This window comes from Sander vitreus, chromosome 9 (genome assembly GCF_031162955.1).
Source record: "Sander vitreus isolate 19-12246 chromosome 9, sanVit1, whole genome shotgun sequence".
NCBI lineage: Eukaryota > Metazoa > Chordata > Actinopteri > Perciformes > Percidae > Sander > Sander vitreus.
In genome coordinates this window covers 9446475-9463229 of record NC_135863.1, presented here as the reverse complement: position 1 = coordinate 9463229, position 16755 = coordinate 9446475, and the positions used below count along the sequence as shown (strand labels likewise).

The following is a 16755-nucleotide window of genomic DNA, read 5'->3' as shown; positions in this document are numbered from 1 at the left end:
CAACCAGTACCACCCAGGATGCAGCAGTTCACCAGGATCTCTGGCATCCTTCACACAGACCTGTGAGTGTGTGCAGCAGGTGTGAAAAGGAGCCGGTGGCGTATCATATAACCTTTTGACTCTACAACAACAGGCCCTCCCTGTTATTATTGGGTCAACAAAGTCGGAGGAATTCTTTGGGATTAGAGTGAAGTGGAGAACATGAGTGTGAGTGCCATGCGCTTGCTGTGTGTCGACCAGAGGCCCCCCCTCTATGTCTTACGGCAGTGTTAGGGTTAACTCCCCCTTTGCTCCCAGCCTGGCCCGGGGTCAGGGGGGAAACAGGCAGCCAGTCAGGCAGCCAGGCATTCTTTCTGTGTGTTTGTGAGTGTGTGTACTGCAGCCCATTCTGTGCTCTTTGACTCTACTGGCCTTATAAGGCATCCAGTGCCATGGCAACGGCAGGGCTTGAATAGCAGTGTCAAATCCCTTAGCACACAGACACACGCTCACTCTCCCTAAAGGAGGGAGCGAGGCAGAGACACACAGAGGATTGAGAGGAGCAGGAGAGGTGGCTATCTCTGGGCTGCTCTCCACTGCAGCGTCTGGCTTTCACTAAAAGGTCTATGACCGTGTTTTTCCTGCTCTTGTTTGCCTAATTTATTCCTGCCGAGGCCAGCAGAAAGAAAGGCGGAACAGAGAAGAAAAAAAGGACGGGCAGAATAGTAAAGAGTGCAACAGTACACCCTGACTTGCTGACAGGGAATGCAGAAAGGTTCTGGCCTCTGGTTGTTACTGCTGGATGGACAAGCACTGACAAAACAAGAGACAAGACTTTGTGAGCTTGGAGAAAGGGGGGAGATTTCTCAACTCTGCTTTTTGTTCTGGCTCGTTGTTTTACTGTGACATTTAAGCCTCTGACACGACAGACTCGGAAGACTTGGGGGAGCCACAAGAAAACATCATAACACCACAGACACAGAAGAGGAGGAACTATTTGATGAAATTTGTTGATGCAGAGACCACAAAGACATTACTCCAGGAGTAAAAGGAGTGCATTGTCTTTCTCAACACTTATTTAACTATCAAGTGTGGAATCGGTTTCAGTTGGATCTTTTTGGCTATTTATCCAGCACAGAAGTGTTCCTGAGCCAAAACACTTATTGTATAAATGTGACTCAGTGGTTGTGTCCTTTCAGAATATCAAAGAAAGAAACAACAACCCAATTTCCAAAACTCCCCATAAGCCTTTTTTCTTTTCTTTTGGAGACATATGACTGAGCATTTCCAGAGCAAAACATGACCTTATTTCCTCTTCCTCACTATCACCTTTGCTTCTATAACAGCCCCGACAAGTCAAGAGTGAGTCTGGACTAGAACTGCCTCAGATCAGCAGATAACACCTCTGCACGGCAGGAACTGGTTGGACTAGTTTATAAGTTGGAGGAGAGGGCAGGGCAGTTTAACCCTGCCTGAAGGAGAGCTGTGTTTTTATTTTCCTCCCACTTGCTTATCCTTTTGGGGAGAAAGTTGAGTGCTGAGAGAGGGGCTGAGCTTATTTTTCATTTGGAGAGCGACTCTGTTTAGTCCCTTGTCACTATGCTTAGGGATAGGTGAGTTGTTTTTCTTTTTACTTCTTCCAGGAGGGAGACGGAGAGAGAAAGTGGGAGGGAGAAAGAGTCAAAGTGTAATTTATTGTTTCCAGTGAAAAGAGCAAGGCTGCACCCTTTTTTCCTGCCTGAACTCTGAACCACTCAATGTGTGTCTGAAGTTTTCTCAGACCTCGGAAGCCATTGATACGAGGTCAGGGCAGAGAACACAAGAAGGAAAGACAGGAACAGAGAGTGCAGAGGGAATAAAGAAGAGTGAGAGAGAAAACAGCACTGGGAAAGACCTCCAGGTCATTACAACCAGACGCCAAAGGGGAGAAAGGTCAACACGGGAGAGTCCGGGACGACTTTTTATCCCACTTCTAGATCCTTTTGGACAAAGCCTGCCTTTAATACAAATCTGGAGCCACTCTTTTATTATCTGGGACCAGTTTTTAGACTTTGAGGGTAGTTTGAAGCTGGGGGAGAGGGCGAGTCTGTGTATGATCTACTCACAGGGCTGCGTGTTTCAAAGAATATGGCCATGGTGAGCGGGGGATGGGGCAACCCCAATGGGGACACTAATGGACTGGGGGAGAAGGCTTACCTGAGGAGGGAGGAAGAGGAGGGCTCGCCTCAGGCCGGGAGCAGCGATGTAGATGTTGGGGACGAGGACAAGGCCTGCGTGGTGGACTGTGTGGTGTGCGGGGACAAGTCCAGTGGGAAGCACTACGGCGTGTTCACCTGCGAGGGATGCAAGAGCTTCTTTAAGAGGAGCATCAGACGAAACCTTAACTACTCCTGCAGGTAACGGCTGCTTCACATATATGTCTTGTCTTTGTTAATAGTTTGAACAGTAGAGTTAAAGGACACATTTATTTTGCTCACTCTTCTTGTTGTACTAAAGTGTCTCTTATGGTAACACAAATATAAATATAAATGGTTTATAGCACACTTTAAGGTAGTTGTAAGCTGATTTGTCAACAACTATAACTCCTCCTTTGGCACCCATACGTGGCGGTAGGTCATAGAGGTAGGTGTATAGACAGTAATGAGACAATATAGTAATAATATAAAATGTGTATTCAAGTTAAAATTGTTGTACATTACTGTACATCAATAAAAGCTTAAACATGTCCTTTTATCTGCGTACAACTACACTACTATAGTGTGTTATAAACCATTTAGTAAATGTTTAAATAATTTCCCTGAGGGGATCAAGAAAGTATTCTGATTCTGATATATAGTGCTTATGAATGCTAAATGCAGTGGGGCACAAAGTCTTTTTTTAAGCCATTATATAGTCATTCACATGAATGAAAGACACAGCAGATTATTCCATTTCTCACTCCAGAGTGATATGCTCCAACCTTGGATGTGTCTCACAAACAGCCTAAGGAGAAAAAAAAAGAAAAGAAATGAAAGCCCTGAAGGTCAGTCATGTGAGGATGGATTGCCGCAGAAGGTCAACATTCCCATTATTCTTCACAACAGGAACCCAATGTTGCAACTCAATTATTTGCTCTTGCTAAGACTATTCTCAGCCTCTGAATGTAGTTATTTCTTCCACATAATAATGCACTAACTGTGAATAAGGTGTCTTTTCAATCAGTTTGTCACATACTGGACTAAAAAGGTCTCTCTGTGAAATGTTGGCAGACCTTGTTCTGCTGTAAAAGGGAACACAAGGGCGTGTAAGGCCGATGATTTATAAAGGTCACAGCCTTGATAGCTTTTCAGCCACACCAGCTCACACAGTTCACTCACCATAGGGGTCAGGGGGGAGAGAGAGGGAGGAAAAGAAAGAAAGTGTGGAGACAAAGATGTAAATGCAAAGTTTTTGTTATGTATACCTTCTTTACTAATGAAAATGAGATGCTCTTCACATTAAGTGGTTGAACTTTTTGTTTCCTTTGTGCAGATCAAATCGAGAATGCCAAATCGATCAGCATCACCGCAACCAGTGCCAATACTGCCGTCTGAAGAAATGTTTCCGTGTAGGAATGCGCAAAGAAGGTATCAAAGCTCCATCATCCATGTGCACAGCAGGTTAAAGGTGTTTTATTTTAGGATTAGGCCTAGTAGACAAATTAAGAGGTTTTTTACTGCTAGAGGTAAAAAATTGAAGACTGAACCATGTTTGTTGAATGCCTGAACTTATTGATGTACTATTAGATTTCACAGTGGTGAAAGATGCTTAACTTAAAGCTGCACTAATTGCTATTGTTATCTAAACAATGGATCATATGAAGTATGTGTGACCTAATGACAAACCTATAGGCATTTAACACCTGACTGTAGTTCCCCTCAGCTCTATGGACAATTTAAGCAACTTTCAGCTCATTGTTTCAGTTCTACAGGCCAGAACTTAACTGGTTTGGTTCACTCTCATTAGCGATGTTTCCATAAACAACAGGCAAATGTTTTCAACACCAAAAAAAACTCTGATAAACTCACTTTAGACTGCGTGGCAAACACCAAACAGCAGATGGACAAGTTAGAGACTAGCTGCCTGTTGTGAACATAGTGCAGCATTTAGCAGCTAGAGAGCCAGATATTTCCCTCAGGAGTTGGCAGACCAAAAACAGAGCTAAAAGAGAGGGAATATTGGACTTGCCTCTAAATGGACACTATGATGCTCCTTAACTGCTGGATGTGTAAATAAGCAACTGCTTGCTAACACATTTGCCATATCAACTTAAAATGTGATATTACGATTTGTCAGCGCCCTTTATATAGAGAGTTTGGCCAACTCAAACCATGGGCGCCATATTGGAGGCCAACGTCAGATGACTCTACAGTGTAATCCTATGGGGCGAATATGCTATCTTAAAATAAATTGCTTATTTTCACCATAAACAGGCATATACATGTTATTATCAATGTTTATCAATATGTAAAAGGCCCTTACGGAAATATTCCAGTGTATATTTACCTTCTATATCGTAAATGGGCCTCTAAAAAATGCCCATTGCAGTGAGTGACCGGTCTCTGAGCAGTGTTTACCTTTCTAATGTCCGCTATAGCTTTGTGTGTAACGTAACAAAACCCCACCCATCTCGTAGGAGCGAAGCTTAATATTTCATTCAATAAAATGATGGTACAAAAGGAGCACTAACGCCACAGGTCTTATGTTGACAACATGGATGCAGATATAGGAAACTCCGAAGGCAGTCGTAATATTTACCTAGCAGGCTAGGCTAACGCTAGCAAACGTCGGCGTAGCATTAGCTAGCTGTCTAAACTTGTGAAAAGCCTAACAACATCCCCGTCCAAGCTGTGTTTCACTTTCCCTTCAATATTATTATGAACATAATAAAGACAACCATTTCAGTGATTGATGTAATTTTTTAAATAATTTATTACATTTTCCACTATTCTATGCACTATGTCAATAGAGCTCAACAGTCCCGCCCACAGCGGGTTCCGCAAGTAAAAATACAATGCAATTTCTCCATTGACAAATTGGAGTATAAGCCATAAAATCGTAACCGTCGATGGTAGACTTAAAACCAGCATGCCGACATGACTCAGCGATTGTATATGCTCATATAGACACCACAAATTATGGGGCACTACCCTTGTTTTGAGATAAATGTCTTTTATTCGCGATGTCTTGGATAAGTACTTCATTACCCACAATCCCACAGTGATGCCTCTGATTGGTGGAACTCATGCTGGTGAGGAGGGGGGGTGTCAGTACCCGATCTGTGCTGCCTGCACGATCCGTCACGAGGATTTACGACACTGCACAAATCCTGATCTGTTCCACGCTTCTGACGTTAGCCTCTGCCGGGAAGCTAACGTTAGTTTAGCTAACAGCTAATTTGGCTAACCGCTAACTGACAACTTGATTCAGTCTAAAATAACGTTAACTCAAACTTAACACTGGGTAAAGCCATCTACAGCTGACGTAACAGCCGTTATATATGTTAGCGGTTATTTTCAGGTTTTATTTTGAGGGTCTTTTAAAGTTATTACATGCTGTCTCAGCTAGCGGTTAGCCGAATTAGCTGTTAGCTAAACTAACATTAGCTTCCTTTTTTCAGTGAGCGGTGGTTTATGGGATGAGTAGTTCCTTCACTCTGAGATGACAATATGTACACAGTCTTGCACCTTTGACTTTTATGGGATTTTCTGTTCGTTTTTTTACTCAAAATGATACGTTGTATGCTTATGAGTCATGTACCACCTGGTTAGCCTAAGGCATGGTTTAAACTCTTTATATACGCATTTTTCCAGACGTCAATGGGAGAAATGAATGGGAAATTTACTTCCGGAACCCAAGGTCTCTCAGAGGAGGGGCGGGACTGTTGAGCTCTATAGGAATCAGATGAATGTTGGTATACAAAATGGAGTCCACGAAACACGTGACCACCTTGGAACCAATCGCATAACTGGATAGCTCAGAACATTCAATTCCCTAGTTGGCCAAACTCTCTATATAAAGGGCACTGGTTTACAACTTGTTGCGCTGCCCCCAAGTGGTCAACAAAATAAATGCAGGTTGAGGTAAAAGTTGAATGTAGAACCTTTTAGAGTTCTCAGTTCTCTTAATACATCCATGGTTCACAGCTTCTACTTTTTCAACATTTACTTAAGTAGGCTAAAGTACAATAGTATGATCAGCAAATTACATTAAAGTATTAAAAGTAGGCCTAAATGCTTTATTATTTATATATTTATCATTATCACCATTATTACTAATGCATTGTTTAGGCAGCATTTTAACTTTGTAGTTGGTTGAGGTGGAGCCAATCGTGAGTATACTGTTGGATAGTTAAATCTTTAATAATTTCTTATATTTGATCATGTAATCATATTTGTTTTATAATATCTTGATCTTCAAAGTAACTGAAGCTGTCAAATAGCCTACATGGAGTACCAAAACATTAAATGAATAAAAGTAGCCTATCACATTTCCTCCTGAAATTTAGAGGATTAGAGGTATTAAGTAACATAAAATGGAAGTCAAGCAGAGTAGCCTACAAATACCTCAAAGTTGTACTTAAGTACAGTACTTTCATCATGAACGGTTAAATTGGGCCGGGGCTGTCTTGGGCTCAGCGGACTGTTAAAAGTTCACTCAGGGATCTATATAAACATCTAATTTGTCTATACCAGTGAGAAGTAGGCTATTATATCACAAATTGTAACAGGCATCAGCAAACGTTATGTTATTTCAACCCTGCTCCAACTCGACATTGGTGTGACAATTAGTGACATAGTGAATAAATATGAGGCCAAAAACCTCACCTTATAAGTAACAAGATGTAAGTAACGCATCTTTAAACCTAACCGTAACCCGCTTCATAGCCATGGGCTCATAGCTAGCTAGCTGCTAACTTAAGAAGTGTTGCGCAGTAGGCTTATGTCAGTTTTGTTCGGTGACTACATTCACGCATCTACCTTGCACGTCAATCAGCACAGAGAGTGATGGATGGATGACAAGGTAGGGAGAAAAATACGTCAGAAACTAACTGACAGGTTTATTAACAGAATGTGAATTGCTCTGATATTCTGCTTAAGCGTCGTTTCGCTTTTACTTTATCGCATAATAGTTTGCGGCTGGTTTGCCTCCTATCTTTGGTAGCTATATGCCCTGGTTGCCCACTTATTTTTTCTACCAGACCACCGTAATATAGCACGCTAAAATCAGCCCTGGTCTCTGTATGGAGACATAATCTTTCAAGAGAGAATCGCGATGCATCTAAGAATCAATCTTTTCCCCCACCCCGACAATTTATGTAGTCACTTTCCAGCACTCAGGTTTAATCCAATCATATCATCTCTTTTACATACCAAGGCACACCCTGAATCTTGTACAAACATCCTTCAGCAAAGCACAAATACCCAGAAACACACATAAATACATAAATGTCAGAAATGGCTTACCTCGACAGAATCTGCCACCACTGACATTTACCAGCGATCTAAGCACAATATTTATACTGTCAACCAAAGCATGTTTTCGTGTTGTCACCCCAGAGCTAGACTCCCTGCAGCTGTTGAGCTTCAGGGACAGAAGGCAGCTGGAGGCAACCATGTTTGATTTGCATTGGAAAAACAAGTTGACAAGTTCACCCTGTCAAAACCCCTTGATACTGTGGATCTATATATATATATATATATATATATATATATATATATATATATATATATATATATACACACACACACACACACACATATTATCCATCTAATTACAGTTATAATTTGCTTAATTTCTACATGGTTGATTAGTCATAAGAGATCATTCCCATTTCCCCTGGTGTGATTATTTTTATTCCAGCAATCCTACCCTTCCGTCACATCACAAACCATTTCAAAAGAATTTGTAATTGTATTCTAGTTGCCTATAACCACACTTGTATTTCCGTCTATGTCAGTGGACACCATGAGCCACCATCGCATACATAATGTGCACTGAGGTGACAGTGTGCCAGGGGTTATATTGAGCTTGTTTAGTCATGACCATGCTGACGCAGTTGCACTGTTTCCACATTACCTGGAAATGTCGGTTTACTTTTAACCCAGAAGCATATGTTTGAGATTTTGGCATTTGGAACTGTAACTACAGTATATTCACTAAAATATAAAACAACCAGTGGTGGTCTTTAAAGTTTGGTGCAGGGGGAGCAGCTGTGCAATAACAGTATTAGAATGCAATCAGTGTCGATCATGATTATATTGTTAAATGTTTGTGATGAAAGCACTATTTCATACTATTACTAGGTATGAACTAAGTTTGATGCTGTTACAAGTTCATTTAGGGATCTATTTAAACATCTAAATGTTGGCTCTACCAGTACAGACATCACATTTTGTCGCTGTCCAAAGAAAGCCATATAATTATTCTTTTCTGGAAGAATTGAAGGAGAAAGGTCTTTAATGGGTTTAAAACATCTACTTACCTCTTAAGCTAAATAAATCATTTAAAACCTTGTCAGAAAGCTGAAAAGATTTTTTTCTTTTCTCGATACACACTGTTTTTACAGAACAGCGACAAAATGTTCTTAAAGAGTGAATGATGATGAGAAAAAAAATTGCAGTTACGTTAGCCTACTTTAGAAATGTAAATTTTTTTTCTACAACCTTTAAATCGCAATTCAAACATTAAATCTGTAATTTACTGAGTGATTGAATCAAAAGAGACCCACGAAACACTTCAGAAACAAGAACATACCTTCACCAGGATGTTATGTCCAATTCAGTCCCTGGATCTGATTCTCATTCTGTTGTCTCTTCCCTCGTTTTCTGCAGCAGTCCAGAGGGGCCGAATCCCTCCATCTCACTCAGGTATCAGTCCTAACTCCCTACCAGGTGGGGTTGCAGGGGCAGGGCAAGGTCACATTGGGGCGGACTACTTCAACGGGCAGCCAGTGTCAGAGCTCATCTCCCAGCTCCTCAGGGCTGAGCCGTACCCCAGCAGCCGATACGGGACCCCGTACAGTCAGGCACAGATGCAGGCATCTGCGAGTGGAGCCTCCGTCATGGGTATCGACAGCATCTGTGAGCTGGCTGCCCGGCTCCTCTTCAGCACCATCGAGTGGGCCAGAAACATCCCATACTTTCCAGAACTGCCAGTCTCAGAGCAAGTGAGTCTGGTTACTTCTTTTTTCCTGTCTTTTATTAAAAAAAAAAAAAACAGGTTACCGTTTTAGTGCAGAGTAAAATTGAGGTGCAAATACTAAAGCTTAAACAACAAAAGCCAACATTTTAATATAAAATTATACCTGTCTTTTCAGCCTAAACTCTAAACTGTAGTATGGTCTGTACTGTAGTACCGATGTTATACCCACTAATTGTGGCCCCCATAGATTTATCTAATTTCAAAATACTACACATGGACTATTTGCATTCGTAGACATAATTATAGTTAAAGGTGCTCTAAGCGATGTTGGGTGACGTAACTACTTGACGTTCGAAGTATTGTCAAACAAAACGGAGGCTAGCTCACCCCTGCCTCCTCCTCATCCTGTGCCCTCCCCTCCCTTCCGTGCACTAATACCCCCCCCCCACCCCCACCCCCAAATCCTTTTTGTCGGTTATTGGTTGGAACACTGTTTGTTATGTTTCGTGGTGCTGTTTGGCGCAGTTTGTTTTTGTTGCCGTTTGTGGAGCCTGGGCTGTCTACAGAGACCGTGTGTTCAGAGGACAGGCAGCTAGCGGATAGTGAGGAGATGTTTGCTGTATGTGACAAAAAATGTTGTAGCCTAAAAAACGCGGGACATCGCTTAGAGCACCTTTAAAGGTGCAGTAAGCGAAGCTGTGCAAAGATTGTTGATATTTGAATTCAACTGCCAAACAAATACAACCCCTCCTTCAGAAGCTCCGCCCCCCAGATTCAACCAGATAACTACTGGCCGGCCGGATTAACACCGGATTTTCTTTTCAACGCACACAGAAAATAGAGAGCTAGGTGACCATGAGGAAATATTTGCTGAATTTGACAAAAAGTGTATTGGATAAACATCACTTACTATACCTTTGAACAATTAACTCCAAATTAAATGTTGCCTTGTGTACAGAGGCTTCAAATGAAGAAAAAGTCTTAAAGGGGACATATCATAAAAAAACTCTGTTTTTTGGGAGGGGTGCTTAAAGAGACAGGCACTAAAACAGAGCATTTCAGACAGAGGGTGAATACAGGTATATTCAGACAGACAGTATGCAAAAAATAATATGTTTTCGATCATTTTAAGCACGTAAACATGTTCTAGAAACCCAAAATACAATGAACCTGAAAATTAGCATGATAAGAGACCTTTAAAGCTTGAAATGATATGAACACATGCTCATTTACTCTTAAGTCAGCCCTTTCATTTTCACGTGTGACTCCCATAAAATAAAGCAATAACTACACAGGTTACAGCCTCAGTGTGGACTCGTATTGCTTGCAGTTCTATCAAAGAGTGATTTTTTTTTTTTATCTTGGATTGTTCCATTTGAAGGATTTAAGAGACCTGAAGAGGTAGACATTTTCCCCAAAAAAGCAAAAAGATTTTATTTTTTAATATCCCTTTACTTGTCTTGTTGCGCCTCAGAATTCTCTTTATCTTATTACCCTTTTGCGGTCCTAACCTCAGGATAGGATTTTTTTTGACATGTCACAGTAGGAAAAGCACAGCCTTAATGAAGGCTGAATTCCATTTAGTTGCTTCAGTTTCAGGGTCCTGCAATTGTTCATGCTGGCTCACTGAGACACTTGAATAGAACAGAGCCTTTGTTATCCATTAACATTCACTGTGAAAAAGTCCTATTGGGACTTATTACTCTAAATTATCTTTTCTTAATCAACCTTACAGGTGGCGCTGCTGAGGCTGAGTTGGAGCGAGCTCTTCATCCTGAACGCAGCTCAGTCTGCTCTGCCTCTACACATGGCTCCTCTGCTGGCAGCTGCTGGGTTTCACTCATCTCCCATGTCTGCTGAGCGCGTGGTGTCCTTCATGGACCAGGTCAGGATTTTCCAGGACCAGGTGGACAAACTGAACAGGCTGCAGGTGGACTCAGCCGAGTACAGCTGCCTCAAAGCCATTGCACTCTTTTCACCTGGTACATCTCGTGGTTACTAAATCTTTATCTTTGTATCAAGGTTATCTGAGTGATGATAGCTGCTGTAACTGGATGTCTTTACTGTAAACTGATCCCAAGTGTCTTTGTAGAAGACCAAAACAAAACTGTCTGTATTACAGTAGGCAGGGTTCAGTTTCTGGACCCCACCAACTCCAGGGATCCTTTGATTTGACCGAATGTGACCTCTGACCTCACTGAAGAGGCACAAACTATGAGAGACTTTCCTTTAAAGGGATAGCTGGATGTATGCTTAATTGCTTTCTTGCCAAGAGTTATATGAGAATGTTGACAATACTTCCATGTCCATTGACTATGAAGCTACAGCCAGATAACAGTTAGCGTAGCTTAGCTTAGCTTAGCTTAACTCGGGGAAACAGATAGCCTGGCTCTGTACAAAGTTAATAACAGCTGGTATCCGCCTATACCAGCACCTCTAAAGCTCATTAATTAACACATTATATCTTGTTTGTCTAATCTATACAAAAATCAAAGTCTGAGAAAGACAAATTGTGGTTTAATGGGGGGTTATGTGACTTTTGCAGAGCCAGGCTAGCTGTTTTCCCCATTTCCAATTTTTGTGTAAGCTAACTAGCTGCTGACTGTAGCTTAATATTTATCATACAGATAAGAGAGTAGGAACGATCTTCTCATCCAACTCTCGGCAAGAAAGCAAAAAGCATATTTCCCCCCTAAATTTCAAGCTATATCTTAAAGAGGTCAAAAATTAATGTAAAGCATTAATCATATAGCAGTAAAGAAGTTACAAGTGTAAAATAGAAAATAACAGAGCAACAGAAAAATCAAATAGTGATAATCTTATGTTTCTCTGCCTCACAGATGCATGTGGTCTGACAGACCCAGCCCATGTGGAGTCCCTACAGGAGAAGGCCCAGGTCGCTCTAACAGAGTACGAGAGGTTGCAGTATCCCAACCAGCCACAGCGCTTTGGCCGCTTACTGCTGCGCCTCCCGGCTCTGCGTGCCGTGCCGGCCAACCTCATCTCCCAGCTCTTCTTCATGCGACTGGTGGGCAAGACACCCATCGAGACGCTGATCCGAGACATGCAGTTATCAGGGAGCTCCATCAGCTGGCCCTATGTACCAGGACAGTGAACCCCGTTGACTCCAGAGTGAGACAGACTGAGATCAGATTGGGAGGAATCAGATTACATACAAAGTACAAACTGAATGTTATGAATACAAACTGGGATTTCAGATGTTTAAGGTCCTTGTTTGTGAGTGTAGAGATCAGCTTTTCCCACATTAGCTCTGAAAAGTTTCGTGGAAGTCACACCAAAGCTGCTGTCAGGGAAACAAAAATGGGTAATTGTAATATATTTGCAGCACTTGTCAGTTTTGCTCTGGCCTCCGTCTGATCTCTGTGTCTCATTTTGGAGAAAAAACAGGGCTTTAATTAAAATGAAGACTCTAACATGAGGCCATGTGCCTGTACTACCTCTTCCCATATCACCCTTAAAGTGACTACGTTTGAACCCAGGCTTTGTGTGTTTCCCCTTTGCTTTGTTTTTCAAGTGAAAATGAAGCCATAGCAGTGCCACTTTTACAGGCAGAGCTTTATATCGGAGATATGTCGTGCAAATCATACCTAAGTCGTGTCATGTTTGATAAGTGGGATAAAAATATCACACTTTATTACCAAATGTATTTGTGAAGACGTATCAAAGTATCACCTTATACAACATTTAAACAAAGAAGAGGCATGGGCATTGTATTGTATGTCATACTTTATGAAGTACTGTATATACAAGACATGTTGTATGTTATGTACTTAAAGGAGAAGTTAAGGGAAATACGCTCATGATCTTTTGATGAGAAGATTGATTCCACGTAGACAGTACTTCTAGACAGTAAATATGAAGACTTTAAGTCTTTATGCTAAGCTAAGCTAAGCTAACCAGCTGCTGGGATTAGCTTGGCATTGTACATGTATTTACTGTACTCTCAGCAAATAGGAGTGAATAACCATATTTCTTAAAATGTAAAGCTATTCCTTTAATATAGTATGTTATACAATAATGTTCTTGCGTGTGAATGTACTTAAACACACCCTGGCTCCTCAGACAGTCACATCCAGTTAAACATTATTACCTCATGTTTTATACATCAAAGACAAAGATTGTATATTCATGTGCTAAAGATAAATACAAAGGGATCAAGGCATCTTCATCAGAAACCAGAAACACTAATATCCCCCTATAGACTTGTCTGTCCACCAGACTTTGGCCAAAATATATTTGTTTGAAATGCAATGCTTAATGATTGAAGGGCACCCAAAGTTTGACATATGTTTACAGAAAGCTACACTTAGTCAAGTGATTCAAGTTTCTGGTTAATCTCAAACTGGAGACTGTTTCCTTTACTTTTATAAGAGTAGAGGTAGTTCATTCTCATTTCTTTTGACACGTGATCCCATTGAAGAAGCAGTGTGACAAAGCACAGCCTAACGTGGACAGAGGTCACTTTCAGATAATTATTATGCTTGTGCAAGGTACTCTGAGTGTTGTAAGTGTTGTAAAGGTTATGGTGTTTGTTGGTACTGAGATAAAGGGTACTTAGTAGTTACATTCATGAGTGTTATTGCCATTAAGTGCAGCTCAATGTGACAAATGTTTTTCTTACCAAATTAACTGACTGAAAGGAAAGACAATGTGGGGACAAATGTGTTTTTGGTATGACTTCTTGTATTACCCATAAAAAAGGCAACAGTGATCACATATGCTTTCAAACAACTTCATTAACAGAACTTGATGCTGTCCTTGAATCACTTTGTGTTATTTGTTGGAATATAAACACTTTGACTGTGTAAAGCTTTACTTTTAAAAGAAGCATGTTTTTTATGAACATGCCAAACCTAAAAAATGCAAAAGAATTTCATATGATTGGTTATTTTTTGCATTATTAGAAATAAAAGTATGCACATTCGTTCAGTGGGTGACTTGGATATCGGAGACATTAAGACACTGCACACATCTGTGAAAATCAAAAACATTACAAAGTTCCTGATTGGAACTGAAATAATTAATCAAGTAATCCCAATTAGTCTAATCAAGCAAAACAAAAAGACAAATATTTGTTGATTCCAGTTTTTGAGTTTTGCACCGTTGATCGGACAGAAGATGTCACCTTCTCCTCTCAGAACTTGTGATAGTCCTTTTTCACTATTGGTGACATTTTGTAGACTAAATTATTAAGCAATCATTCGCAAAAACAAACAGATAAACAGATAATGAAAATAATCTATGGTTGCAGCTGTATTTCTGATATTGGACGTACACATGCAGTCAATTTTATGTATAGCCCAATATCACAAAAATGTATTTGGCTCAAGGGGCTTTACAATCTGTACAGTATACAAAAACGTCTGTCCTTTTCGACCCTCGCTTCAGATGAAGAAAAACTCCCCAAAAATTACCTTTTAACATGGATGAAATTGCATGTTTGGGGTACAGTGCCACCCTGTGTCCCCCTTCTAGCCCCGCCCCTGCCTGCCGGAGATAATAATAGCAAAGGAAAATTAAGCATAAAGTGCATTTTCAATGGGGACACAGCAAACAGTGGTGCTGAACAGCTTTGGTAAGTGTTTTTTAAGTAGTTTACCAAAATAGGGCAGCAGCAGCTTACCTTAAGCTGACTGTGATTGGATCAACAGTTTTCTTGCTCTCCCTGCTGGACGCTCACTGCAGATGCACAGACCTGCAGATATCTGCAAACCAGCAGTGTCAGGAAAAGATAGAATAAGTGAAAAAATAAGAGACAGGCTTATCTAATTTTAAGAGAATTAGAAATGTTTATTATTATTGAACTCAATACGTTTTAGACATCATACATTATGGAAGTATACAGTTACAAAAATGGTCAAAGAAAACAAATTCATACAAAAATAAATGGCTCACAAATGGTTTGTAAAATAACAATGTTTTTCATAAAATACAAATTGATGACAAATCAAAAGTGTGTCTAAACTATTTTATAATGTACATTAGATCATAACACTTTGCACATGAAGTGGATTAATACAAAAATTATTACACATGGAATCAGCAGATGATCATTTTTCATTGGCAAAAAATCTAATAAATGAAAAGATGAGTGTAGCTTATAGACAGTGACAGAAACAGAGTTTTCCAGTTTGTTGAGGAGTGTGCAAGATAAAAAATATAAAAATAGTCTGGATGTTTTTACTCATTTGCATAGCTGAAGCACATTTTGAAAGATTAACAAACAAGCCACTATGGGTCTTTAGTATGTACAAATAACACATAACTAAGATGTCTGCTTAGTTTAATAGACAGAGACTAAATTTGTTCTTGGTATGTAGTGCAAGAACAGGATTTATTAAAAGTATACACAATATAACAATGCCACACATATCTCACTGATATGTCCCCTTTTTGGTCTCACTGCATCTATGATAATCAGTATGAAAATCTTAGTTTACATAAAAACCAGTACGTGGGAAAGAAAGACATGGTACTGTAATGGTTAAAGAAACTGCGTATTTGCTATTTGCAAAACAATCCCAGCAACCCGTTTCACCCATTACTACGTTCTCTACAATACTGTTCCACCTCTTATCTGTGCAGACAAAACAAAGACAAGTTTGAGAGCAAACAGCCACAGAACAGAGCACAGTGTTATCACAGGTGGCTGAAGGGCAGATTACTTTCAAATGACATTTCACCAACCACACCCCCTGACCCTCACAGTGAACACTGAACAGTGAGCTGAATCTTGAGAGAAAAGGCAGTGTTTGCTGTGGAAGTGGATACAGCTGAGTGTCCTGCTTCCTCACAAAAAAGTTATTTATACCTAATTGATCAAGATCATTATTATTAACTTAAAGGCAGGGTTGGTAACTATTTCCAATATAGACTTTTTCATATATTGTTTGAAATGGTCTTTACACCTGGACAGCAATACATAACTTATGGGCTCTGAAAAAGGAGCGAAAAAGATCTGTCATCTGAAGCTGCTGTAATCCTGTAAAAACACCCACCAATCGTGGCCAGTTAGCTTAGTTGGTAGAGCAGGCGCACACACACACACATATATATATATAGAGGTTTATTCCTCGATGCAGAAGGTCCAGGGTTCGAGTCTGACCTGTGACGGTTTTCCTGCATGTCTTCCCCCTCTCTCTCCCCTTTCATGTCTGAGCTGTCCTATCATTAAAGGCATAAAAAATAAAAAATCTTTAAAAAAACACCCACCAATCACTGACTCCTAGTCCGCTTGATAAGAACCAATATCCTGAGCTCAAAGCACGTCGCCGCCGCCGACAGAGTTATTGTCATCATTATTATTATTATTGTAAGTCCATTGAAGAATGGAGTAGTCATGTTTGTTTTAAACATTCTGTACGATAATATTAGGTGTTTGCTTACCGGTGAATGAGACGTGAAGTAGTTTTGATGAGTGAAATTGCAGCCCTTTCTCTGCCCTGCTCTGAAGCAGCTATGCAGAGATGCTCATGCATGTCTGTGTGTGGGAGGGGGAGGGGTTAGACAGAGCCCCGAGAAGATGCTACTTTCAAATCTTGCTAGCTTTTCAACATTACCAACCCTACCTTTAAAGTAAGTTCCTTATGTGTG

General features: G+C 40.4%; 1 protein-coding gene across 2 annotated transcripts; it reads left to right on the top strand.

The window, feature by feature from the left end:
- The first annotated feature begins 483 nt into the window (after positions 1–483).
- Positions 484–14086, top strand: nr2f6b (nuclear receptor subfamily 2, group F, member 6b). Of its 2 annotated transcripts, none has more exons than XM_078258624.1 (5): positions 484–2375; positions 3490–3584; positions 8835–9166; positions 10877–11123; positions 11982–14086. In XM_078258624.1, exons 1-5 carry the CDS (start codon positions 2107–2109, stop codon positions 12254–12256), a joined length of 1218 nt encoding a protein of 405 aa, XP_078114750.1. In that variant the 5' UTR covers positions 484–2106; the 3' UTR covers positions 12257–14086. The 2 variants fall into 2 exon arrangements, with proteins under 2 accessions (XP_078114750.1, XP_078114749.1); XM_078258623.1 differs by having other exon boundaries at positions 486–2375; positions 8832–9166.
- The last annotated feature ends 2669 nt before the right edge of the window (positions 14087–16755 follow it).

Excerpts from the sequence above, each read along its gene's own strand:
- nr2f6b (XM_078258623.1), top strand. The coding sequence starts at position 2,107 with ATGGCCATGGTGAGCGGGGGATGGGGCAACCCCAATGGGGACACTAAT. Across the intron at positions 3,585-8,831 it reads TGTAGGAATGCGCAAAGAAG|CAGTCCAGAGGGGCCGAATC; the intron begins GTATCAAAGCTC and ends CGTTTTCTGCAG. Across the intron at positions 9,167-10,876 it reads AACTGCCAGTCTCAGAGCAA|GTGGCGCTGCTGAGGCTGAG; the intron begins GTGAGTCTGGTT and ends TCAACCTTACAG.